This window comes from Lepidochelys kempii, chromosome 3 (assembly GCF_965140285.1).
Source record: "Lepidochelys kempii isolate rLepKem1 chromosome 3, rLepKem1.hap1, whole genome shotgun sequence".
Classification (NCBI taxonomy): Eukaryota; Metazoa; Chordata; order Testudines; family Cheloniidae; genus Lepidochelys; species Lepidochelys kempii.
The window spans coordinates 99,847,520-99,873,194 of NC_136382.1; the positions used below are offsets into that span (position 1 = coordinate 99,847,520).

General features: G+C 39.6%; 1 protein-coding gene across 2 annotated transcripts in view; it reads left to right on the forward strand.

The window, feature by feature from the left end:
• LAMA2 (laminin subunit alpha 2) overlaps positions 1–24,372 on the forward strand; it is a 456,646-nt gene extending 432,274 nt beyond the window's left edge. For both annotated transcript variants that reach the window (XM_073337269.1, XM_073337270.1), the window contains 10 exons: positions 676–824; positions 4,324–4,500; positions 5,142–5,361; positions 10,788–10,900; positions 12,170–12,359; positions 17,514–17,669; positions 19,371–19,524; positions 19,838–19,968; positions 20,804–21,026; positions 24,044–24,372. In XM_073337269.1, the coding sequence (XP_073193370.1) occupies positions 676–824; positions 4,324–4,500; positions 5,142–5,361; positions 10,788–10,900; positions 12,170–12,359; positions 17,514–17,669; positions 19,371–19,524; positions 19,838–19,968; positions 20,804–21,026; positions 24,044–24,201 (1,671 nt within the window). In that variant the 3' untranslated portion in view covers positions 24,202–24,372. The remainder of the gene's footprint in view (positions 1–675; positions 825–4,323; positions 4,501–5,141; positions 5,362–10,787; positions 10,901–12,169; positions 12,360–17,513; positions 17,670–19,370; positions 19,525–19,837; positions 19,969–20,803; positions 21,027–24,043) is intronic.
• Positions 24,373–25,675: the final 1,303 nt, after the last annotated feature.

Here is a 25,675-nt window from a genome sequence, read left to right on the forward strand (position 1 = left end):
TCTCCATACACAGAACTCCCATTGAGATCCATGGTAATTCTGTGCATGGAAGGTTTAAGATCAGGCTTTGTAATAGCAAAAAACAGGGATGCTTTGGAGCTGAGATTCTCTTTTCTTCTGCCTACATGCATGTAAAAAGGGTAAAATATTTTTAATGGCACTTTATACCTTGTTGCAAAATGTCATGAAAGATGTTGCTTATGTATCTTAGTCCATCTGAATATAACAGCAAAACTGAAATGGCTATATCTTAACTCCCTCCAGGAGTGTAACAACCATTCTAGCTCTCAGCATCAGATGCCAGGATTTGAGTATATTCCTGGTTAAATTAGCTCTCTTTTATACCACTGTAAATGTAAAGTAACACCTTTGGCTTCAAAAAAGATACTCCTGATTCAGTCTAGTGTATGATGGCAAAATTTGATCCACTATTCTCAGTGGCTGGAATTCTAAGTGCAGCCTCAGCCAGTTACTATGTTTTTATGCCTTAAGTAGGATAGTGGCACAGTTCTTGAGGAGCCTGTAATGAGATTACTTCCTACCACCAGCAACAGTAGGTGAAGCAAAAGAGAAGGGATGTGCTTTACTAAGGGAGAGCTTGGGCAAATGCAAAACTAAGAGAAGCAGTTCCCTTCTGAACGTGGCTTAGCTTTTAATAACTGTCCCACATTACAGGCCTATTATGCAGTGTTCCTGAACAAAGGTCGATTAGAAGTGCATATCGCCCCTGGAATACGAGATCCACGCAGGATCATCATCAAGCCTGAATCCGGCGATTTTCATGATGGTAGAGCACACTCCATCCGGATAGAAAGAATCAAAGGGTAACAAACCAGGACTTCAGGGTGCTATACAACTCACAGTACAATTAATTCAATCACCATAATAAACCAGATGACTGAAATCAGTATTCCTTTTTATGAAAGGAGGAGAGTATAATATGTGCATTGTTTTCCTTTACCCTCCCCAAAAAAAGCAGTTTCTGACTGCTAATTTTATTACTGTATAGGCTAAGGCTACATTCTTTAGTGAGGTTATCAGGCAGCTCCTCTTAAGATTTTCATTAATCAAAATTGCTATATTTAACCTTTTGGTACTTGGCAAATATACTTTATTAATCTAATTTGTGTGGATGAAGAATAAATCTTCAGAACAGTAAGTCATCTTTGCAAGAGTTGCGGAGAAAGACAGCTTTCAAAACAGCAGCAGTGGCAGATAACCTTTCCCAAATACCACATGCTAATTTTTATATATGGTTACAGCGGTGTCAATTGAGTGAGTTAAGAAAATGAAGATACGTAGTAGTCGGATTAACACTAATGTTTCTTTATCACAGTGAAGCCATTGCAGATATTTCAGCTATATTCACCCCTTCACTAGCTCAACCTCCCTTACCACTTTTTCAGACACATGCAACCAAAAGGCTATTAAGGAGATGCACATTACCATTTATTAAGGATGCCTGCATTAGAGACAATAAACATATTGTCATCTTGATGTGTAGGGATTTATGCAGTTACTATTATTTGTATTCTGTTACTGCCCAAAGTCTTCAGTCAGGATCTAGGCCCAATTGTGGAACGTACTGTACAAATATTCAGTGGGCTTGTGCACACTAGGAGAAAAGATGTTTTTATAAAACATTGTAAGTAACATGTGATAGTTAGCATTTTATAAACTCCAATGTATCCAGGGCAGATTGTAATTGAACACATTAACTGATGGGGTGAACCATAGGTGCCTCACTATGATTCACCTTGACCAGCTAATGTGTGAAAACTACAGTTAAAACTATTATGGTCATCTAATCTAAACTCCACTTATGACTTTGTCTTTTTCCCAACTGCCTAGAAGAACTTCCTCTTCCATCTAGTCACCAGGTGCTTTTTCTCCCCTCTACCTTAAAAATCATTTCTCTTGGCTTTGCCTTCTTTCACTATAATCTCTGCTCAGGAGAAATTCACTGCCTCTTTCACCTGTTTGTTGTAAATAATGCCCTACTGCAATTTTGTTCCCCAACCCCAGTATTTCCTGTCATTTGTTTTTTGTTAGATTGTAAATTCGTAGGGACAGAGATTTTTTCTTATATTAAAAAAAAAGAACCCATCATGCTCTCTTGAAAGACTAATGTTATGTGATGATGATAATACAAATTTTTAAACATAAGGTAAACTCTTTTAACTTGAATCACCAAATAAAACTGCTTATAACAAAGGTAATAATCTCTTATAATAAATCAAAACATAACTGCTCTACAACGCCATCCAGTGATGAGAGATGCATATTAGAATCAAGCCTTCAAAATTTTCTCAGTAGCTCTGTTACAAAACAAATTAAATGAAGACTGTGCACTTCATGTAACACAGGCTGGATTGGAAATGAAAAGATATAAATGATTAAACCTAACCCCTTTATCTGCTTGTCATCAACTCAGGCTTAAATATGGGGAGCATCATTTGAAAACTCTTCAAGTAGCTAATTGTCCATATAATTATAAACAAATTGCTTCCCATTCCAGGATAATTGTAGGATAGTGTTCAGGACCAATGCACTGTCTGGTAGTATTCTGTTGCAAAATGTGTAAATGTTTTCTATGGTAATCTGAAGATGAGATAAAGTATTGTACTTGGCTGAAGGTGTCAATAAGCAACAATGTACAGTATAAGCAATTCCTGCAATAGAATGGAATCTAAGAAAGGCATAGTGTACAACTTATGTCTTTTGATCAAAATGATGCTACCTGTAACTATGAAGAGATTGGATGTTTTGCACTCAGTAAACCTAATTTTTAATTTTTGTGCATACATTTGAGTGCCTGTTTCTGCATATGAGCATCCAAATAACATGTACTTGGGTGTCTTAACTTTGAAAATTGGCCTCCCCTGGATAAAGTTTTTTTAATTCATTTATATTCTATAATTTACAAGATTTGTATTATTTGGGTGCGGGGGGGAGTGAGGAGGGAGGATTGAATTTTCTTTGTTATATGAATCTATAGTTGAGAAAATGAGGTTATTTGCCAGAAACCGACTCTTTCAGAGTGTTCTGTTGGTGCTCACTTCTTCTGAACAAATGAGACTGATTATTTAGGCACCTAAACATGGATTTAGATGTCTAACTCTAGGCACCGATGTATAAATATTTAGGCCCTAATATTTAACTTCTTGTGATCCTGAAATAGAGAATTGACTCAACATCTCTAAAATAACAGCACACTTGATAACCTGCACCAGAGTCCTCTCTCTTTTTTGTTACTCTCCCATGGCTAATGTCTATTAAATCCAGTATAGCAATGTAAAGAAATTATGTCAAATAGCATTCCACTTGCACCTTCAAACACAGTGAAGTTCTGATCCACCTTTTGGCACTGAGTTCACATGGAGTTAGACTTGCTAAGTTGCTACAGCCTTTGTCCATTTCATCACTCATCTGCAGATTGTCCCAAAGATAGCAGCAGATAGATTGCTCACCCTGTTATTGTTATGCCTTATTATGTTATGTTTGTTACCCATCAAAATAACTCACAGTCTCTCTACATCTACATTCTCTGTATTAGTACCTGTTTCCTTCTTTTCAGCATACAGGTTCCTAACAAGCTAGATTTCTCTACCCTCCTAGCCTTGTTATAAACGTGGTAAAAATCTTTCAATAATTTTACACTGACATACATGGGTGTATGCCTCTATCTCACTGCTCTGTAGCATTGTCTTTGTGTGACCTCTTCTCTTACATTTGGACCATGTGTTTGCGTAATTACAGTGAACAATCCACATGGCTTTCTCCCTTACCCCCTTCCCGCAAAACAGACTAACCATATATTTTTAAAATGTACAGTATATATCCACTGTTGATTCCTGCAATCAGAGCACTCCAGAGAATTGTTTGTCCTCTAGCAAGAAGATAATAACTAGTACAAACCAGAAAATAAAGAGCCAAACAAAATGTGACCCCATGCTGTTATATCCCACTGAGCCCTATTTGATTATACATAATGTCACATACAGCAGGCTTGACTCTTACCATGTCAGTGCTGTCATGCTTCGGACTACTATTTTCAGTTCAACCAGAAGCTACTGTTACTGCAACTCCACTGTCTGGTGTTGCCATGCCCTGATGGAGAATTAATGAAGGAAGCATAGTAGTGGCTGTGAACCTGTTAGTAGCTAATATTTGCTTAATGTGGTGTTGCTAATCATGCAATTTGGCTTCACCCAGTGTGGTAGCCGGTGCAGCAGTAAATGGTGCCTGCAAAATGGTGATTTTAATGCAAGCAATAGCCATAGTAGATCCTTTTTTATTCATTTGTTTTTAATCTTTTCCTAGGATGTTTACTGTTCAAGTCGATGAAGACAGAAGCCAGACACAGAGGCTACCTACTGATCAGTCTATAACTGTTAAAAAGCTCTTTGTGGGAGGGACTCCGCCTCACTTTCAGGCTGCACCTGTCAGGAACATACCCCCTTTTGAGGGTTGCATATGGAACCTTGTCATCAATGCCATGTAAGTAGGTCTTACTAGTGCTCACAAGTGTTTTGGTTACTGAAGTGATAAGCACCTCATCTGCCAAGAGAAAAGTTGCTGTCAAAAGCTAAACTTACTCAAAAGGGTACCTAAAAACTGCTTTATAAGCCATTGTTCTTTTTGGTATATCAATATGCAGTATGCACTTGACAGGACATAGGTCTGATTTATTGAGGTCAGTCTCCTTCTGGGTGCAAGAACTAGTGCCTGCCCACAAAACATACCAGAGTGTTCTACGGCCACATTCCAGACCACAGCAGCTTACCTGAGTAATGTGTTGGTGTTATAGACCAGTGTAATGGAACTCTGTGCCATTGTTTTTAAATAAGACTGAGATCCTGGGCTGTCAGATTATGGAAATTAGTATGCTAGTGTGGAGCTTTAACCATAGGAAAAGTTCTGCTCCACTAGGTTAATGATCTGGAGGGAACAGGTGGACAGAAAAAAGGGAATGGTGAATGAAATGGAACTTCTGTAAAACAAATCACATTGATAACACTTTAAAGCAACAGACTCAGTGCTTGGTCAAGTGTGAACACAGAGCAGTACCATAGCTTCTTCCGTGACACAGAGAGGCAGAGGAATTGATGAGACCTATTGATTTCATTGTATCTCCATAGCCCCATGGACTTCGCTCAGCCTGTGTCCTTCAAAAATGCAGATATAGGCCAGTGTCCCACTCTAGAACCCGAGGCCAGACTTCCTGAAGATGAAGATGAAGCTACCCCTGCTTCTGTCTTGATCCAGCTTGAACCTGATACTAAAGAGGAGAAAGAGAGCACAACTACCACCCCCAAGTTTTCTTCCTCTCCTCCTCCACCACCTTCACCTCCTGCACGTGTAAGTTATATTGCGTCTATGAAGAACAGTTTTAGAAGAGAAGTCTCTTTTATGTGGGAAGAGGAGAGGAATCAATAATGGTGCCTTAAAATTATGATGATGGGTGTGGTAGATAGCTAGAGGATATTGAGTAGTTGGGGTATCTACACTATTATAGAGTTCTGGATGTTTCATCCAGCATGTAAATGAAGCAGATTATCAACTAAAGCTCAGGACAAGCCTGAATCCTGAATCATACTATTTTTTTCCTCAAAAAAAGCTGACAATAGGATGATCATAGCATCCTGAAAAAAGAATGAAGAGTACTTGTGGCACCTTAGAGACTAACAAATTTATTAGGGCATAAGCTTTCATGGGCTAAAACCTACTTTATCAGATGCATGCAGTGGAAAATGCAGTAGGAAGATTATATATATATATATATACACATACAGGGAACATGAAAAAATGGGTATTGCCATACCAACTCTAATGAGACTCATCAATTAAGGTGGGCTATTGTCAGCAGGAGAAAAAAAAGCTTTTGTAGCGATAATCAAGACCCATTTCAAAAAGTTGACAAGAAGGTGTGAGTAACAGTAGGGGGAAAATTAGCATGGGGAAATAGTTTTTAGTTTGTGTAATGACTCATCCACTCCATGTCTTTATTCAAGATTAATTTAATGGTGTCCAGTTTGCAAATTAATTCCAGTTCTGCAGTTTCTCGTTGGAGTCTGTTTTTGAAGTTTTTTTGTTGAAGGATTGCGACTTTTAGGTCTGTAATTGAGTGTCCAGGGAGGCTGGAGTGTTCTCCGACTGGTTTTTGAATGTTATAATTCTTGACGTCTGATTTGTTTCCATTTATTCTTTTATGTAGAGACTGTCCAGTTAATGCCCCTCTGCCATGTACATTGGCTTGAAATAGTAAATTGGAAAGTATTGTGAAAAAATCCACAGTCTTGGGTTTGTTTTTGTACAAACCCAGAAGTTTGTTGCAACTCTGTAGCTGTGTTGTCTGAGTTGTCTGACCACCCTTATAATTTCCCACAATCATGAAAATTTAAATCAATACAAATAAAAAAATGCTTCATACCCATAATTTGAGCAATGGTGAAAATGTAAATTGATACAAATTTAAAAATGCTTAAAATAAACATTTATAGTACCCATTGAAATGATAAAAAAAATTAAAATTGAATTCTGCCCAGCCTATTTATATAGGAACTAAAGCAACACTTTTGATTACTACCCACAAGATGGCGAAATTGTAACATGATGAAACTGATATGTTTCCATTTTCAATAAAAAAAATTATACAGTTCGAAAACACTGAGTCTATGACACAAATATACAGAGCGAAGAAACTCCAAGATAAAGGTGATAATCCATTTTGCCACTCTCCCACTCTCATAAAAGAGAGAAAGTCAGGCTGTTTGAGAGAAGGGTTTGTTTCTTTCTTTGTTTATTTATTTTGTTTCCGTTGCTTGGCTGACTTCTGTCTATAAATCTGAGAGACTCTTTCCAGTGTCTGAATACGTGTGTATTTATACTAGCCATTTTTCAAGGGCAAAATTAAGAGGAATAAATATTCGTTAACATTAGTTAAATGTTTAACATTATTTACAATAATTGTTATTGTTTAATGTTGTTGTTTAATAAAGAGATGGAATTTACACATGAGGTACATGGAACCATGGTGAATTGTGTAATCCACATATATTGCCCAAAGTGACAATCTGAATAAAAATGTGTGAAAAATTCACATGTACCAACACCCCTGAAGTTTCTCTTTTGAAAAATAAAAGTGTTTTCGAATTCTGCACATTCAAAAGCACCTTAAGTAATCTAGCTTTCTTATATTTATTTATTTATTTATTTTTACCTAAATCCTGCTCAGTAGAACTGGGCAAATAATGGATTTTTCGGTTTACTGGTAATTCTGGAAAATTGGTGGAAAAAAATCATTTTGGGCTGACTCATACAAATTTATTAAAAATTTTCAGCAAATCAAAAAATAATTTTAGGTTGCACACAAAACACTGTGTTTCGATTCTGAACACTTTAAATCATTTAGATAAAGCTAAAGAAAATTTTAAAATGAAAAATAATTTTGAACCAAAAAATCAAAATGTTTCATTTTGAAAATGTTGAAATAAAGCATTTGAATTGTTTTCAGAATTTTTTTAAGTGTTGTGGTTTTTAAAAAAAATGTTGGCGGGGGGGCTAACACAATTTGGTGAAATCTACGTGACTTCGCCAAATGTTTCAGTGTTGCTGAATCTGTATTTTTTGCCAAAAAATTTGTATTGAAAAATTCCACTCAGCTCTATTGCTCGGTATTTGCACCTGCAACAAAGAGCATAACCATGGTTTATATCAAAACAGCGGATACATCATTTATGATTCGGTAATTTATTGCCTGAGAGTCATTCTGGAAGAATCTTATGTGCAAATCCATTCAGCACAGAAATTCACCCACATGCAGGGGGCCCAAACAAGACTTTGCTATACTTAAATCCCACCCTATTCATACGACTTAAGTACTCATGTGCTCTCCATCTCCACAGCAGTGAGTTGAACCCTTAATGAAGAAGTTGTATTAAAAAAAAAGAAGAAGACAGGACACAGGATAGTCAGGTAGTTTAGAAATACAGTGGTCGCCTGTTTGCTGCTGTCTTCTGCTAGGATTGCTAAAATGTGTCTTGCTGGAGAACAATGCCTTGGTAACTGCTGCTTCGGCCTCATATTATTTACTGCTTCTCAGGACTTGTTTGTCACTGAAGTGAAGAGTGCCAGCATTACAGCTTACTTTGACATCATCACGGTATCTTCCAGCATTTTCCCAAATGGTCCCCAGTTGTTCTATTTAACATTGTTGGGTGAATTGTGGTGCTGCCTTCTTCCTTTGCTAACAAACTACTTTTCTTGTGAGTGCTAATGCAGCATCATTTGTAGAGGAATGTGTGAGATAGTTGAACAGTGAAGTTCCTATTTGCTCAGACAGCTCCACTAAGGTTATCAGTTTTCTGTGATATACAATGGTTTCTGCTGATCTGTTTCCTGTCATATAGGGAATAGTGAAGTTAAAGTAATTAATAAAATGGTTCAGTTTTGAGGCTCCCAGGTGATGTTAGGGTTTATTAACTGGTTGGGCTTAAATGTGGGACACCTTAAGGCTATGATACAAAATACAGAGCCAGGAAACTCCAAGTTGGTCTGATAATGCATGCTTTTAACTCACATACTTGTGAAAGAGGTAAAGTCAGACTGTCAGAGATAAAGTCAGGCTGACCTTTGTTGAAATGAGTGTGGAGATAGGCTTGTGAATAAAGCCTGAATTTTCTAGAACAGTTCTCTTTTACAATTTTTTCTCACTGACACTTTGTTTTTAAGGGATAGATGAATAAAAGACCAATATAATGACAAAATAAATGAATAGGTGTATTAACCTATTACCAACCCCCCAGCAACATTTGTGGCACTGACCATTAATTCCTTACCCAACCAGTCCTCCTATTGAGCCCAAGCATCAGTGCTTACTGAAAGTAGCAACAACTAAGATAGTTTAGTAATATTTGACATCTGACAACCAAATTTTTCCCTAACTGAAATCATTGGAGGCCAGAAACAAACAACCAAGGGCAGACTTTGCCCCCTTAACATTGTAACATGCACCAGTGTGCCATTGAAATGTCCACTTTAGGTCCATTTTTTTTCATTCTTCATCCATCTGCCAATTCCAGACTTTAATTTATCTCCAAGTTTAAACAACCGATGGTGGATATATTATATATACAGTACCATTACCAGTTGTTAAACTGTCAGGCTAAGACTGTAACGGTTAAAACAGCTTTGGACATTAGCCAGCATTAGAGGAGTATTATCCTGCAATTACCTCACCTTTATCCTTTTGTTAATCACTGAAAGACTATCATCTCACATTCATCACTCATTTGTTTTGTGCTGTTGAGTAACATCTTTCTCCCTTTTTTCTTTTAATTGCACATTGGTGTGTACTTGTCACAGCGCGTGCTCTTCTACTGTACATGGAGGGTTGTCACAATCAGAACAGACTAGTAGGTTTTGTGGAAAATGTTTTTTAAAAAGTTCTCAACTGCTGTGAGGATTTCTTTGTGACTTGTGAAAGACAAACTATCACATTACTGAAGAGGGAAATTACAGAGAGGGGAATTTCCTCTTTGCAATAGAAATTTCCTGTTTCCTGGGGAATCACGCATGACATCTTGAAAATACTTCACAGAAAGAACACTTTGGCAAGCAAGACAGCACATTGTACTTTGAGGGCCCCTGCTGAATCAGGGCTCAGACAGAGGCTGTGGCCAATCCAGAAGTGTTAAACACAGTGCTTAAAAATAGAGTTACCAAAGTCTGTTTTTCCTGTGGTATTATTGTCCTGAGATCGTGCTGTTTTAGATCCTCTGAGAAACTTCTTCACACTATACCCCAAAGTGGAGTATTGGGGGAGATAATAATTATTGTGGCCCTTTCAATTGAACAGTGCTAGACCGTGGCTATATGATCAAGGTTCTAAGGGACACAGTAAAAAAAAAAAAAAAATCACACTTCTGAAAATGTTTTACCTTCTATTGTTACAAGTAACACCTAAGAGTAATGTAGCTGAAAGAGACCACTATAGCTGGGGAAAAAACAGCATTTTTCTTTATTTCTTTGGTTTGTCATGTTTGTGCATTTGATACCACAAAGTGTATAGTACCTGGTTTTCCTCTGTATTAACTAGTCAGTTTCCCTGATATTTGTGTGGGTCTTTCAAACAGCAACGGGGGGCTGGGAGGAGGGGAAAGAGGGAGAGAGAAAACATTTTGAAAGACAGAGAAAGAAACCTGATTGTATAACAAACAAAAAAATGGCATGGGGACTCAGTGGCAGGTGTAGCACCTGCAATTACTTCTATTTTTTTTAAGGATTGGCTAGATTTCAAGTTGATAGTGTCCCTTTAAGATTTCAGTCCTGCTTAGGCTCTATAAGACAGCACCTTAAAGTATAAGTGTCAGTGAGCTACATTTAAGGATGCACTGAGCTGTCCAGAAATCATTTAAAGATCTGGTGAGCATACCCTGATGATGAAAAAGCAGTACATAAGTCTAAAGGAACTCTGCTTTTAAAATAAATCTTCATTATATTGCCTGCTAACTTTATTTTACGTGGCGAGACAAAAGACACTGGGAAGTTGCAGAGCCAATACCTGTAATAAAGAACATATTCTAAAGTGCTCCAGGGTAAATGAAGGGACTTTAGCACTTGGACAGATGAGGTTCAGAATGAGAAGTTCTTCTTGAAAAATATTACTAGCATCCCTAGGAGACTATAGAAGAGGTTTTTTATATTTTCGGATGTATGCTTTATACTGCTGTAAAGCACATAATAAATTCATATGCTCAATCAATGACATGATTTATATTTTGCAGGACTCTTGTGCTGCTGATATAGAGCCAGCTATTTTGGAGGGTGGCAAACAATTTGGTCTTTCAAGGAACAGCCATATTGCGGCTGCATTTGATGATACCAAAGTGAAGAACAGGTACACCATCTGATTTTTGTGATGAAGTAATAAAAGTGAGGTCTTATGTGGATGACTGACAAGCAAAACACTCTGGATCGTATTCTCAAAAAGTTTAGGCACATTCTTGAGTGCAATTTTCTGTGGCCCAGTTTTGTACATACAAAAACACTAGTGCACACAAATAGCATTCAGGCATGAAAACTGGGTTATGATTAGTCTGCCTAAGTAGCGTGCCCAAATAAATTTGGGGAGGCCTGGGAGGAGGGAGAGAGAATCAAAGTTCGGGACATACAAAACTGGCCTGTGAAAAAGGTTATGTGCACAAAAGTGTTCTCAGTTTTAGAGGCCAGGTGTGGTCCTTTTCAAAGTTTGGTATCTTGGTCCATAAATAACACAATCAAGAGTAATGTTTTATTTGTTTGGGTTTTGTTCAAACAAGAGCATAGTGCAGTTGAATGATATCGATTGCCAAGAACCAGTTTAGCCAGTTCATGCAACAGAATTAATAAATTGCACATGGGGAGGAAAGTGAAGTTCACTGATTCACAAACCAAATTATTTTTCTTGTAATGAGCAGGTCCCTTTTCCTCTTTTCTCTTCTTGTCTCATGATTAAAATCAGCCAGCAAGGTTACCTGTTGCAACATCAGGAACACCGCCAAGCTACACGCCCTCACAGAAGAATTAATGGAATTACTCCTTCTGAAAGTTATAGCTACACACTGGTCCTAGCTATTGGACCAGAGATTGTGAAGCAATACCTGGTTCATTGCTCACCTTTGCAGTGAAAGAGTGTGACAATTAATAATTGCTTCAAGTGAAACTAGTGAATTTTGTTCACCTTCCTAGTCTTGTTCACCTTCCTTTGATTGCACAGGCAACCTTAATTCTGACATTTCCTAATTTTGAGTGCTTGACTTAGTAAATGTAATGTTATTTTAAAATAGTTTTTTGTGTGTAATTTCTTAGTTAAAAAAAAAACCATGGTGAAAAGACAGAAACTCCATTATATAGCATCACTTTGGACACCTACATGGGTCATCAGCAGGGTTGCTGTATTAAATAATATACATCTCCACAATAGGCGTTGGACTAACAAATAAAATGAAGCTCTCAGGTCTGAATGATGTTTAAGTTTTGATGGACAAACAAAAGCACTGGTATCTGGCCTCTTAAAAATTCATTTTTCTGAAAGGAAGGAAGGGAGGAGGGGGAGAGAGAGAGAATTAATTTTTCCTCCATTTGATTTTGAGAAAAAAAATTCTTTGGTTCTGTGTTTGCTTTTCAGGCTCACAATTGAATTTGAAGTCCGAACAGAGGCTGAATCTGGCTTGCTTTTTTATATGGCCCGGATCAACCATGCTGATTTTGCCACTGTTCAGATAAAGAATGGACTGCCTTACTTCAGCTATGACCTGGGAAGTGGGGACACCAAAACAATGATTCCAAACAAAATCAATGATGGCCAGTGGCACAAGGTATTCAATGCAGTGGGATGCTTAGAAGTGCTAGAGAAATCCTTGACTTGTTCAGGAGATCTGCTTGAAATCTACATGAGCTGAATTTTTAGATACTGGCACCTAAGTTGTGCTTGGAGAATTTTTGCTTTCAGATGCAAACATGTAATTGTAATTATGTTTACACAGGTTCATATTCTGCTAGGTGCCGATATTTGAAAATGTGTCCTGTAGGTAAAGTCATATTTTGGGTCACATTAGAATATACAGTATATGTAGCTGGGAAACCCAGAGAAGATTATAATGTTCTCCTCATCTGTCTACGTTATCTAAGTAATGGGGCCCAGGTGACTTGTTTGTTGGGTTTCACACTCGATGAGACGACACATTAGGGCTAACAGTCTTTTGAGGTATCACTGTGGCTGAAATGTGACACAGTTAAAAGACCAAAGAACTTTAAAAAAAAAATCAAGTGAAGTCACTTTTGTTTGCACTGTTACCTCAACTCATTGTGGAGCAAATATGATATTCACAGACATGTTTGCAATGTTTGTGAGCTTTAGGAAAGGAAACACTTATGAATATAAAATGCACTTGGCTTCTGGATAACGGGTAGGAAATATATCACAATCATCAATATAGTATCTGCTGAAGAGAGGTAACAAATGCATTATAAGTCACTAGGTACACAGAGAACTGTCAGGGGGATTTACTAAATTTGACAGATCTGTTCTGCTAATCACAACACAAACTAGAGTAAATTAAAACCTGTCACTAAACCAGAATATCCCTAATAGCATTTCACCTTAATCATGGCTCACAGTACTCTAGACCCTGGTCTACAGCAGGGCTTTAGGGCTGGTCCAAAGATAGTTTTCCCTGGTGAAAATATCTGACAAAATCAAAAAATATTTTGTTTTCATTTAAAGTTTCCATGGGAAATTTTGAGTTTTCAGTGAAAATGCAAAACTGAAAGATTTCAGCCAACAATGAGAGTTGTAGAGCCCCACAGGAGTGGTATTTTGATCCTCCGGCCCCCATTGTTCTTTATGGGCTGGGACCCCAACTGGATTACAGCTCCCATAATGCATTACAGATCTCCCCTTCTGGTGAAGAAGGAGTGCAACATGGAGTCCCTGGCCCTGGGTACGTTAGGGGAGATATAGTCCAGTGGGGAATCTCGGCCTGTAGAAAAACTTGGGGACATGAGGAGCAAACTACAACTCTCCTGAGGCCCTACAGCTACCTTTTGATCCCGAATCTTTCTGTTTTCAGCCAAACACGTTTGAGCAAAAACCCAGCATTTTCTGCCGAAAGCATACACTGTTCAAGAAAAATTTCATTGACTCAACAACCCAATATTCCCTCTGAAAACAGTTTGGACAGAAAAGTTGGAACCAACCCTAGAGGAGTTGAAGCACCCAAGGTTAGTCATGGCAAAATTGCCAAGCCCTGGTGAACAGGAGGACCCACGGTCATCAGAACCAGAGGAGCAGTGGAGGCTAGTGCCACCACAATGGAAATATTGCAGCAGGTGAACTATGTTTCCACCCCACACTTGGCTCCACTTCTCCACTTCGACTCTGCCCCACGCCGCCCAGCTCCAGTTATTGCCTCCCCATTGGCTGATAGTTTGGGAGCTGAGAGCCAATCAAGTTCTGGCCAGCGGTGGGCAGGGGTAGGGCACACTTTCACTGATAGGGAGGCAGTAATTGTGCACACATGCAGAGGGGGCTAAGGCTAGAGTGGGACCCAGAGGGACTGGAGCAGCAACCACAACACCCAGAATCCAGCCAGGGGACAAGGATGTGATGGAGCCAGGATGTGATGACTCCCTCTGCTATCCGTCCACCTCCCCGGCTTCAATTCAAGATGTGCTTCTGCCACCTCTGCTAGGACCCAAAGGAAGCTAGCTAAGGGGAGGGAAGGAGAAATACGGCTCCCTCCTACTAGTGTCCTGCCTTTCTGCCCTGTCCTGTGGGCACTCCTCCCATTTGCCTTCCTACCTCTGTTTCCTGCTGCCTGCATCACATTCTGTTCTAGCAAGGCTGAGGGTGAAAGGCGGTAAGGACCCATATGGCCCTGCTGCTCACAGCATTCAGTCAGCCCCTCACCAGGTTTAAGCAGCACTTCACTGGAACAAGGCAGAGTGAAGGTGGGGACAGGAGTAAAGAGGAAGCACCCCCTTTCCCTTCTAGCAGCACCCCGCCACTTCCACCTTACTGTACCTCCCAGCACTCAACACCCCACCAGCAGCATCCACATCCAGTTGTAAACCCCAGGTAGCACCCAGGCAGCACCAACATCCCCAACACCAGCCGCTCACCCAATAGAACATGCCCTCTCTCCACCTCAACCCAATCCAATTCTTGCTGTGCCCCGCGAAGGATGTTAGGATGTGAATGCAAATGATTTAGTGACTGAGTCACTGCAGCAAACTTCAACTGTTTTGGCATCCCACATGGAAAAAGCTTGAGAAGCTGACCTAGAGTTTTCTCCATCCTTATCTTAGGTCTGGTTTGATACTCATTATTACACTATATTGTATTAGCATTGCCCTTGATCACCAAATCTCAGTCTTATGGCCCAACCCCACCATACTGCTATTACCCAACTTATCCTTCAGCTTTTTCAGGCTCCCTGTAATAATATTTCTGGGTACTTCAGCTACTCCGTACCCAATTCCTTTGCTACCGGCCAGATCACACTCCCACCCAGTTTAGAGCTGTATCCCAAATTCACCCCAAAGAGCACTACCACCAATTTTCAGTTCCTTTCTTCCCAGCCACCCTCCTGTCAGTTTTCAGTACTTCCTACTGTAGATGTGCCACAGAATCCTCTGTGACTGATGTGCTCCTTAACTGAACAAGGAGAGGGAATGTTAAAGGAACCAAGGAAACACTTTTTAATATTTTAATAGGCTAACTATTAAATTGTACCAATGCACCACATGATTTTGCCCGGCAGACGCACTCTGAAGCAGCTCTACAAGATCTTACAAATTGCTTTGCTACAGCAGCTTGTAACTTTGACCTCACCATCAGCCAAATAAAAATGAACGTACCAATCATCTCCTCAACAACGTTACCAAGACCCATCAATAGTCACCAGACACCAAGCTCTCAAACAGATTATTTAAAGTAGTAGCACGTTGAACAACAAAGCGACAATCAACCACAAAGTGGATGTATGAATCAAGTAAGCCAGCGCTGCATATGGTTGTCTCCATCACCAAATCTGGAAGCAATGTGAAATCTGTCTACAAACAAAAGTCAAAGCCTATAATGCTGTTGCCTCATGACATTGCTCTATGGGTCCAAACCATAGACCTGTTATCAAGAGCATAATAAAAAACTTCACAGTTTCCACTTGCAACACCTATGACAATTGCTTGACATCAAAGGGCAGGACCATGATTTCAACATGGAAGTCCTGGAAAAAGCTGGTGTTAGATCTCCTGTGTGTAGAACCCAGGCCTGCCAGGCTGGGGACATTGCCATGTTGCCACCCAGTAACAGATGTAACCTACTTGAGCTCCATGACCCCATGTCATACTGTGGACAAGTCCTGCATCAAGGGGTCTGATAGGCAGCAGCCTCATGGCTCCTAATTGGCTCTCCATTCTATACAGACCTAAGGGATGTTCCAGGAAGAGTCTAGGCAACAGCCCAGATCTTCTGTAGCTGCCACAACCATTTCTGCTCCTTGATCCTGAACTCCTGGCTTTGACCTTGGCTTGACTTGGACTTCATCTCCTGACTTAGCCCCTGAAACCTGACTCAGACTCTGACCTTTGAACTTGACCTGGCCTGGAACTTGACTCCGAATTCCTCCATTGTTCCCAGTGTCAGATTTGCCCCTTCTCTGACCCTTGGTCCTCACTGCCCTTGTTGGGATCCTGACATCTGGTTCAGTCAGCTTCAAGACTCATTCGATCTGCACCCAAATGAGGTAGACTGCCCATGTAATTTGTATGCCTGAGACCCGTTTATCTAAACCCGTCATATTCCAAATTAAGCTCCAGCAATTGTAAACATGGACAGCAGATGAATTACTTCAAAGACACCCTGAAACAACATGTGAGGAAAAAAAAATTCTGACTTGACCTTTGAGCTACTGGTAGTTGATCGTATTGCATGGCACCGCACGGTAAGGGTGGGCATCCAGGACTTTGAGAAGAATCAAGTTGAGCAGCTTGAAGCACACAAACAAAGTGCAACTCAATCACCACAACTAGGCAAATGGCTCTGTGCCCAGTGTGGTAAATGTTCTTCCCAAATTGGTCTATGGAGTCACGTGAAGGCCCATTAGTACAAACTATGATTGTCAACGTTGTCCTTGAAATCGAGGGTCACTAGCATCATTATCATCACCAGGGCGCTTTAAAAATGTTACCTTAGTTTAGCTAGCACGTATACTGTACAAGACATTTAGTCCTCTTAATACACAGAAGCACTGCTGCAGAAGTCACTGGGGACTCTAATATATATCTTTGGAGAGAGTGGTTTAGCAGTAGTTATGGGCAAAGCTTGAACAACTCCTCAGCAATTGTTGTTCCTCCATATGAGACACGTCCTATTTGTCTGAATAGGAATCTTATTAAGCCCGTGTGTGTTACATGTACTCCATCCTGAACTATGATCTGTAGCAAGTATAAGCTAAAGGAACAAGAAACTCAGTCATGGGATATAGTTCTTAAATATGTGCTGTAATAAACCTTTACAGTGGATGCCATTAAAAAGTCAACATTTACCATCCCAAATGCTTGCAGTTAGCATGGGATCTTTCTATAGATAGAAGAAGAGATGGAGCAGAACTGCTATCACTTTAGTGAGGCAAACACTGAGTTTTCAAATGGCATCCCCTGTACTTTTAGTAATTCTAGTACTAAAACTCATGATGCTTCCTGGCATATTTGAATTAAAAATTTAGTTCTGTGGTTGTGCAACACATAGAACTGTGGTGTTCTGGTCCATGGGGGTGGTGTTCTAGGCACTACAGCAATACAAATAATAAGTAGGAATAATATTGTCTGCCTTATTCTTTACATAGAGGAAGTTTTATTTGACTTAAGGTGGAAATCTGAAGTTGCACTTTGAAAAGCATCCTTTGCTCCAGGGTTGTCTGGTACCAGAAACCTCTCACTAATGTGCTATATTTATGTCTTATTTCTAGGTAAAAATATTTCGAACCAAGCAAGAAGGAATCCTTTTAGTAGATGGTGTTGCAAACAGGACCACCAGCCCCAAGAAGGCCGATATCTTGGATGTTGTGGGGATGCTGTATGTCGGAGGATTGCCCATTAACTATACAACTCGAAGAATCGGTCCAGTAAGGAAGAAAGTTTAATAAGCTATTTCACAGTCTTTAAATATGTGTTGGCCGGTATCACCATTTACATTTCTCTTCCAAAATATAAAGGCAAATGGATAAAAGGGCCTATCCAATTCTTCTTTAAGTAGTTGGAAGGACCTGGGTTAGAATACAGTCAGTACAAAGAATTGAAACTGGCCCATAGTCATTACTGTGGGGAGAGGGAAAAGCTTTACAGTCCTGGACCCTTACAATTCCCCAGTGAATAAGGATTTCTTATATAAAAGATTGTGCAAAGAAAATACAAATAAAACTGGAAAGGTTTTAGAAATTCCATTGAAATCAGTGGTCTTAAGAGACTTACATGGGTATTACTGAGAGCAAGATTTCTCCCAATGTGTGTGTGTACCTCTCTTCCCTCCTCAATGTCTGCCTCCTTCTCCTTTCCCCACAATCTCTGTGTGTTTGTGTTTTTTCTCATTCTCTCCTTCCCCCTCACACCAAATGTATGTGTGTGTGCGCACTTTTGTCCTTTGAAGTGTGTGTTTGACATTTACCATTCATTTTCCCAATATTATCACACTCCAGCATCAGCCAAGGCAGAGCTGGAACAATTTTTATAGTGGGGGTGCTGATGATAGAAACCATGTATTTGGTGTTTGTTATTACTACTTCAAGGGGTGTGGCAGCACCCCCTGTTCCAGCACCACTGGGCCAAGGGCTTTCTTTAGAGCCTGTAGGCCCTCCATGCTCCTGAGCTTCCTCTCCCCAACCTCTGCCAGCACCAGTTGTCCAGTAGGTGGGTGGACTCCCAGGCCTCCTTCAGGGAAGAGAGAGGAAATGCTGCTCTGCACAGCATCCAGCATCAAAGGAAAGAGACATTATCTGAGACGGGAGGGGGGAAAAGTGCTAATACGTCACACCAGCTACACAGACTCAGTGCAATCCCTGCTGCTTCTTCCTTTATAGGTCATCCAACGAGCAGCATACTAGTAATAATAATAATATAATAATAATACCTAGCTCTCATAGTGAAGCCTTATTAAATTGTAAAACACTGATAAAGATGCAAGAAAAGCCTGCAAATAATATCTTAGCTACAATCATACAATTGTAATAGATAAGTTTATATGGAGGGCCATATGATGCCTTAAGTATTTATGTAAAACTTCCATTCACTTAAGCAGGAGTACCACATTTAGAAGGATGTGGCCCAATATAAGCACAGCTTTAATATGTAAGATTAGCCACTCAATGGAATGATAAACAAAAAATGTAGTAATGTTACAAGTTATCTCCATGCCTTTGTCCACTGGCTTAACTAGAAAGTACGGACTCTATTCAATTACAGAACTAAAGTATGGGCCATTACATTTCTGCATTACCTCTGCAATTTTCTATGTTTCATTATGCAGTGCATTATTTTATGCCCCTTCCATTAAGCCAAAGAGATATAACTCCATTTTGTGAGATCTGATCCCTAGAATTTCAGAAAAGCAACCTAATTAGTCAGTAGTGTGATGGAGATTAGATTCTTATTTTAATCAGATATTGTGGATTAGCCATGTAAAGTTCAAGACTCATTCAGCTCCACACATCCAGCAGCAAAACACAGAATCGAAAGAAGGGATACTTTCTGATGCCATAATTGAGCCTTTCCATACCAGCATTTCTGCTTGTTTTTCATTACAACATTCTCTGTTTGAACATTGCACCAAGGTTACTTACAGCATTGATGGTTGCATCAGAAATTTTAAGATGACAGAGGCTTCTGTTGACCTGGATAATCCAACCTCCAGCTTCAATGTTGGCAAATGCTTTACCAATGCAGAGAAAGGAACATTCTTTGATGGAACAGGCTTTGCCAAAACAGGTAATAAACTACAATTTTACTAGTGCTAAAAGACCATTATAGCAAGTGGGATTTTCAAAGGCAATCAGCATTGCCTAAGCCCCATCGACTTCCGTGGAAGCAGAGTTAGGCCAGCTCTGACTCTGAGCACTTTTCAGAATCCCATTCAGCATGTTTAAACGTTATGCCTGGTGTTTGATCTTGTGTATTTTTAGCAAGATCTCATATTATGAACTGGTACCATGAGCTACTATTTTACACTCGATTTCAGTTGGACTAAATAATACTGTAGCTCTTTTTCTAAATGTATCACTGTATGTTTTCCACTCCCCAGTTGGAACATATAAAGTGGGAACAGACCTACTAGTGGAGTTTGAATTCCGTACTACTCGAATGGATGGTGTTCTGCTCGGAATCAGCAGCCAAAAAATGGATGGACTCGGCATCGAGCTGGTAGATGAAAAAGTGAGTGAAGGCATTTTGCAGTGAGGGCATCATCAGATACATTTCTGGATATCTGTAGTGCATTTGTGTGTTTTAAACTGTATGAACAAGTTTAAACTCTGATTTAGTGTCAAGTCATCTCAGTCAAGATCACAGCCCCCTATATGCCAGTCAGTCTTTCCCCTTCCAAATTTGTCTGACACGTCTAGTTTTGCTAAAATATCCTAACATGTTATTCTGCAACACTGCTGTGTTTCCTGCATTACAGCATTGGGCCTATGTTAGCAGGAGTGTGCAAAGTTGGGGGCACTGTATCTGTCATGTCATGAATATCAGTCCCTTGTGTGTGTAACTCAATTTTGGTACATAGTTTAATCAACCACTCAGCTGCACATAAAAGTAAATAGCTCTGTTTTGTATAAGACCCACACAAAACCTACTTTTTTTTGTCCTTATACAGTTTCACAACAGAAATGTGGCAAACCATGCCCACAGCTTTGCACATTCCTGCTAACCTAGGCCCCAGTGCTACACATGGATCTACACAAGTGAGCTCTGTTGACTTTTGTGGGATTCTTTATGGGTGCAAGGATCCACCCACACAGAACTGGATGCAGGATCAGAGTCATAGTTATTAAATTCTGGTGATGGAAATAAACACAATGGAGCTAAGCTGTCTTGTGTTGATTTAGAAATGTAATAAGAAGACACTTCATGTTTAACTCTACATTTATTCTAAATCTATACATAGCTTTTGGGAAGAACAGATTTGATGAAAACTAGAGCACCATGTTCTGGATAATTATTATTTTGATAACTAGTCCTTTTCCCTGCTCTTTCATGATACATTCTCTAGCTGATGTTCCATGTGGATAATGGTGCAGGCAGATTCTCTGCCATCTACGAGCCTGACAAACCAGGCAGCTTGTGTGATGGACAGTGGCACAAGGTTACTGCAAACAAGATGAAGCACCGCTTAGAATTGACTGTGGATGGGAATCAGGTGGATGGGAGCAGCCCAAATGGAGTCTCCAGTTCTGCGGACACTAATGATCCTGTCTTTGTTGGAGGATATCCTGGTGAGTGTCCAACACACAAACAGGGCATTAGTCACACTCTCTAGTAATGATGCGTTGCCAATGTCTTAAATATAGTTCAGTTTCACACACTAATATCAATGGCGATAGTATGGTTGTGAATATCCAAACTTCTCTACAGTACAGTTATCTAGATTTCATTCTTGTGCCTTTGAATAACAGGAGCTCTGCAGCACTGAATTTCAGTCATGCACTGCCAATATTTCAGCTAAGAAAGCCTCTAGTTCTTTTTCCCTTGAACCTATCATAAACCCTCTAGCCGAGGGAGTGTGTGCATTTGCAGAGAGGAGCAAAAAGACTCTCCGCCTTTCTTTTCACATTTCAACAAAAACACTTTTTCATAGCCAAGGCAACATCAACAGCATTTGACAAACCTGAACTGCCAAAAATGTTTACATAGAAAAAAAGGTAGGCTGAGTGTATTAATCATATAGCACAGAGCTCAGCCTGTGAACGTTGATTTAGGGGATGTGGGGAACGAGCTGTCCTCCCTCAGGACTGTTTTGCAAATATTTCCCATTTGGTGCAATCTGGTTTATTTTTAAAGGCAAAACAAACATTACTCTTCAGAGGTATTTTAATGAGCCCCAGAAAAGTTATTTCTTGCATGGGTGAAAGGATCCAGAGATGAGGTAAACGCTACAAGAGGCCTTTATACTTACTCTGCTGATAGTGAATATTCACAACTAACTGTTCACAAACAAACAAATAAACAAGAATTATTTGAGGAATAATTTAATCTTGAAAATCAAATGTCTGAAATTTGTAAAATGCTCATAGTATTGGGTTTTTTTTACTAATTTTGTAGCACTCCTAGTGCTGTTTTATACTAGCTTGTGAACAGAGAGAACTAAACACCAGATAAGGGTGCCTATTGCAGTGTCCATTGAAGTCAATAGAAGGCCTCTCATTGATGTCCGGGAGCATTGCACTGAGCTCTGAATTATTTTCTTTGCATTTTTTCTCCATTCTAATTGATGCAATACAATGTATCCAGTAACACTTAGCTTTCAGTCTCTCCAAATGTTTTCTGATGTTTTTCCTGTATTGTTTGATATGTAAGAGAAAGCCAGGCTCTGCCACGCTGGCCGAATTTGGAATGAATGTTGTGCCATAAAGGTGTTCCCGGTGTTGTGGTATTTTTACATAAGAACAGCCATACTGGGTCAGATCAAAGGTCCACTTAGCCCAGTATCCTGTCTTCTGACAGTGGCCAGTGCCAGGTGCCTCAGAGGGAATGAACAGAACAGGTAATTGTCAAGTCATCCATCCCCTGTCACCCATTCCCAGCTTCTGGCCATCAGAGGCTGTTTTTACAGCAATCCTTAGACTCTAATTTAAGAACTGGCACTAAAGGAAAGTTTCCAGGGGCATGCATAATGAGTTATGAGCTGCATTTAGGCAAAAGAAGTGCAATCAGGTGTAACACAGCAGTCTGTATAAAACAAATCCACACCACTTGCGTTGGAATGATACCCATGAACTGAGTTAAAGCTGCATGCTAAATTGTGGATCCATGCGATAAATAATGTATCATGCACCTTTGACCATCTCTCCTCCTTCTGTTGATTAATCCATTTCCCCCGGGGTTTATTCTAACATTCCAAACACCTCAACTGTCTCGCGCACCTGCCTCTTTTTGTTCAGCCTGCCAGAGAAATGTTTTGTCTTCCTCCAAATGTGGAATTGTCCCAATTTATCCTCACCTGAGGCACAGAACAGACAAGATTCAGTCCAAGACCAGTGGCAGCTTTTCAGTGTGTACATATGTCACAAATTTAACGTCCATTATCATGGGATCCAGATTCAACACTCCACTGAGGTTGCTTTATGCTTCATTAAATCATCTGAAATTGGCTAGTGGAGAATTCCCTTGGGCAGGGGAATTTTCCACCAGTGGAAAGTTGTTGAGGTCAACTCTCATTGCCTCCTGCACCAACAACTGTCTCCCTCCCTGCCCTGCCGCGCCACACACACACACATCCCCCGTGTAAGAAGAAGGAGGGGTCAGAGTTTTGGGGTAGGGGAGGGTTTGTAGTGAAACAGAGCTCAGCTGTGCTCAATCCTCCACTGATGTTGTAATGTCCCTGTGAAGCCCTGTCTTGCACTAAGGCTAGGCAGCCCAACTGGCTCCCTGTGGCCGCTGCTTCACTCAGAAGACAGATGAGAAACAAGGCTGGGAACTTCAAACAATTGTGAAGAGGAGAGTCTCAGCTTCCCAATGGGATTAGCACTCACTTCTAGCCTTCTGGGTTCCCAAGATGGCAGACTTTATAGTTGTGACATTTTTAGGCATGTAAAAGCTATTAGGGGTCATTTTCAGTGTTTTTATGGCTCTATTCGAGCCCAGTATCGTTGGACTCAGAGTAGCTAAAGCCCTTGCCTTTACAGACACAAAGATACAAAATATAATCCAAAAATAGTCTCTCCATAACGTTGCTAGGGTAGCCTCTCTGTGATACCTGCAGCACATACAGAATAGACAGTATGTGCCTTTTGGGGATGCAGAAGTCGCCCTGACAACTTTGCTACTTGTGAGTAAATGCACCCATCCCAGGCTCATGCTGATAAACCCTTTCTACCACATGTAAACAGACTACAAGTTGCAGATACACAGAACCATTATTTGCCTGCTGCATACCATTTGTTATTACTGTAGAAAAAAATGCCATTTGAACCTCTCAGGAAGTTTGAAGGCTGTTTTATTTAATGTCATGAACATCACCTGAACTGAGTTGTGTGATTTAAATGGAAGATTTAAATGCATTCTGATTTTGCCAGTGGCACATTGTGGATGAAGAAAGAGACCGATTAGATAGTTGCCACCAAATCGAGCATTTATCAAATGTGCTTAGAGGTTTAACCACTCTCCTGCTACAGAACAGAGTGCAGCAAGTAAATTGTGAAGAATATATATTTGGGAATGCATGTGGGAGAAGAGATTTGAAGAAGAAAAATGAGGTAACAACATTAGTTTTTGTTTTGTTTTGTTTTTTCAGATGGTCTGAACCAGTTTGGCCTGACCACAAATATCCGTTTTAAAGGATGCATTCGCTTGCTGAAGCTCACCAAAGGCACTGCTAAATCTCAGGAGATTAGCTTCAGCAAAGCCTTGGAGCTGAAGGGAGTTCAGCCTCTATCATGCCCTGCAAACTAACATTTTGGAAACTAGCACTGTCATTCAACTTTGACATGCCTCTGATTGTTTTAAGTGCCTCCATTTAAAAAAAAAAATACATTACTTACAGTACATTTATAATAAAATGTCCTTGTGCAAGTATTTTGAGTTCTGTCTGTGATTATATTTAAATGGTTCTATTTCAAGGTAGCTCCCAAAAGAAGATTAAATTAGTAATCATTCATTTCTTCTTTCTTTAACTGAATAAAGCAGTAAATTACTCTAACCTTTTGTGCTGTTCTTCTGTAGTTTGAAATTGCATTGTTCACCATAGTTTTTCATAAGTGGGACTGTATAGTATAGAGAGACGTGTGTGTGCGTGTGTTTCTGTGTGAATGCTCTTTATATAAAAAAGTGTGTTAACATTTCAAAAATCCATTTTGTTTTGGCCACGCCCCATTTTTTAAAAATGCTTTTAACAGAAAACTCTGCTTTGGATTAATGGACTGGTTCCGTTCAAAGATCATTTAGCATTGCTGGTTGGGGGCAATGCTGTGTGATTATTTAGTTTGTGCGTTGTTACAAAGACTATATTGAACTTAAATCCTTAGAGTATGGAAATGTGGTAGCTTTGGAAACTTGTGCAGCATGTTTTTAGGGTGGCCCTAATTTTGCATCCCTTCTGAATCCAACGCTCCCTGCTGTCCATGAAAAAAATAGCCTTATTTTCTTTTTGTATCCAATAAAACTAAAAATATTTCCGTATATTGCAGCACTTCAGACATCTGAAGAAACTCTTTGTATTCATATATTTTCATACTTACATTCCTTCAAATTTCTAAGAGCCAAATTGTACATTCAGTGCTTTGCAGATGGCATACAATAGGGAAAATAGGTTTGTGCTGGGCTTTGTATTTCTGTTCCTTTATTACACTGAGAGAAGACCTAAAAGGTACATTTAAAGACACACAACTTTTTTTTTCTTTTTGCCTGTTTTTTTAGCTTAGAAATATCAGGAACATCAAGTCTCGTTTTCCCTCATTTTACTGAAAGGATGCCTGGCTGATGTCAGTGATCAATCGTGAGATGCCTCATTTCTTAAATGGAGAGATAGGAATAGCGCTGGTTGACAATATTTCCCAAAAATGTTTTGATTTTTGATAAAAAAGTGTTTCGTGGTGAGACAGAAATTTTTCATTTTTGACAAAAATTGTCAGGTTTTCATTGAAAATCAAACTTCTGAAAACAAAGAAATGGGTTTTTTTAAAACAAAAATAAAATCAGTTTTCAGGTGCCTGGGGTTTTGATTAAAACTTGAACATATTTTGCAAAAATTTAAAAAATCCAGCAAATGAAACATTTTCATTAACAAAAAAGTAATGGGAAATGAAGTACTTTTCCTTACCAGCTCTAGTCAGTGGTGTTGAAATTTTAACATTCAGATAGTTTTTCTTCCAGCCATTTCTGAAAAGTTTGAGTTTAAGAAAAAGCAAACCAAAAAGGAGGGCTTTAA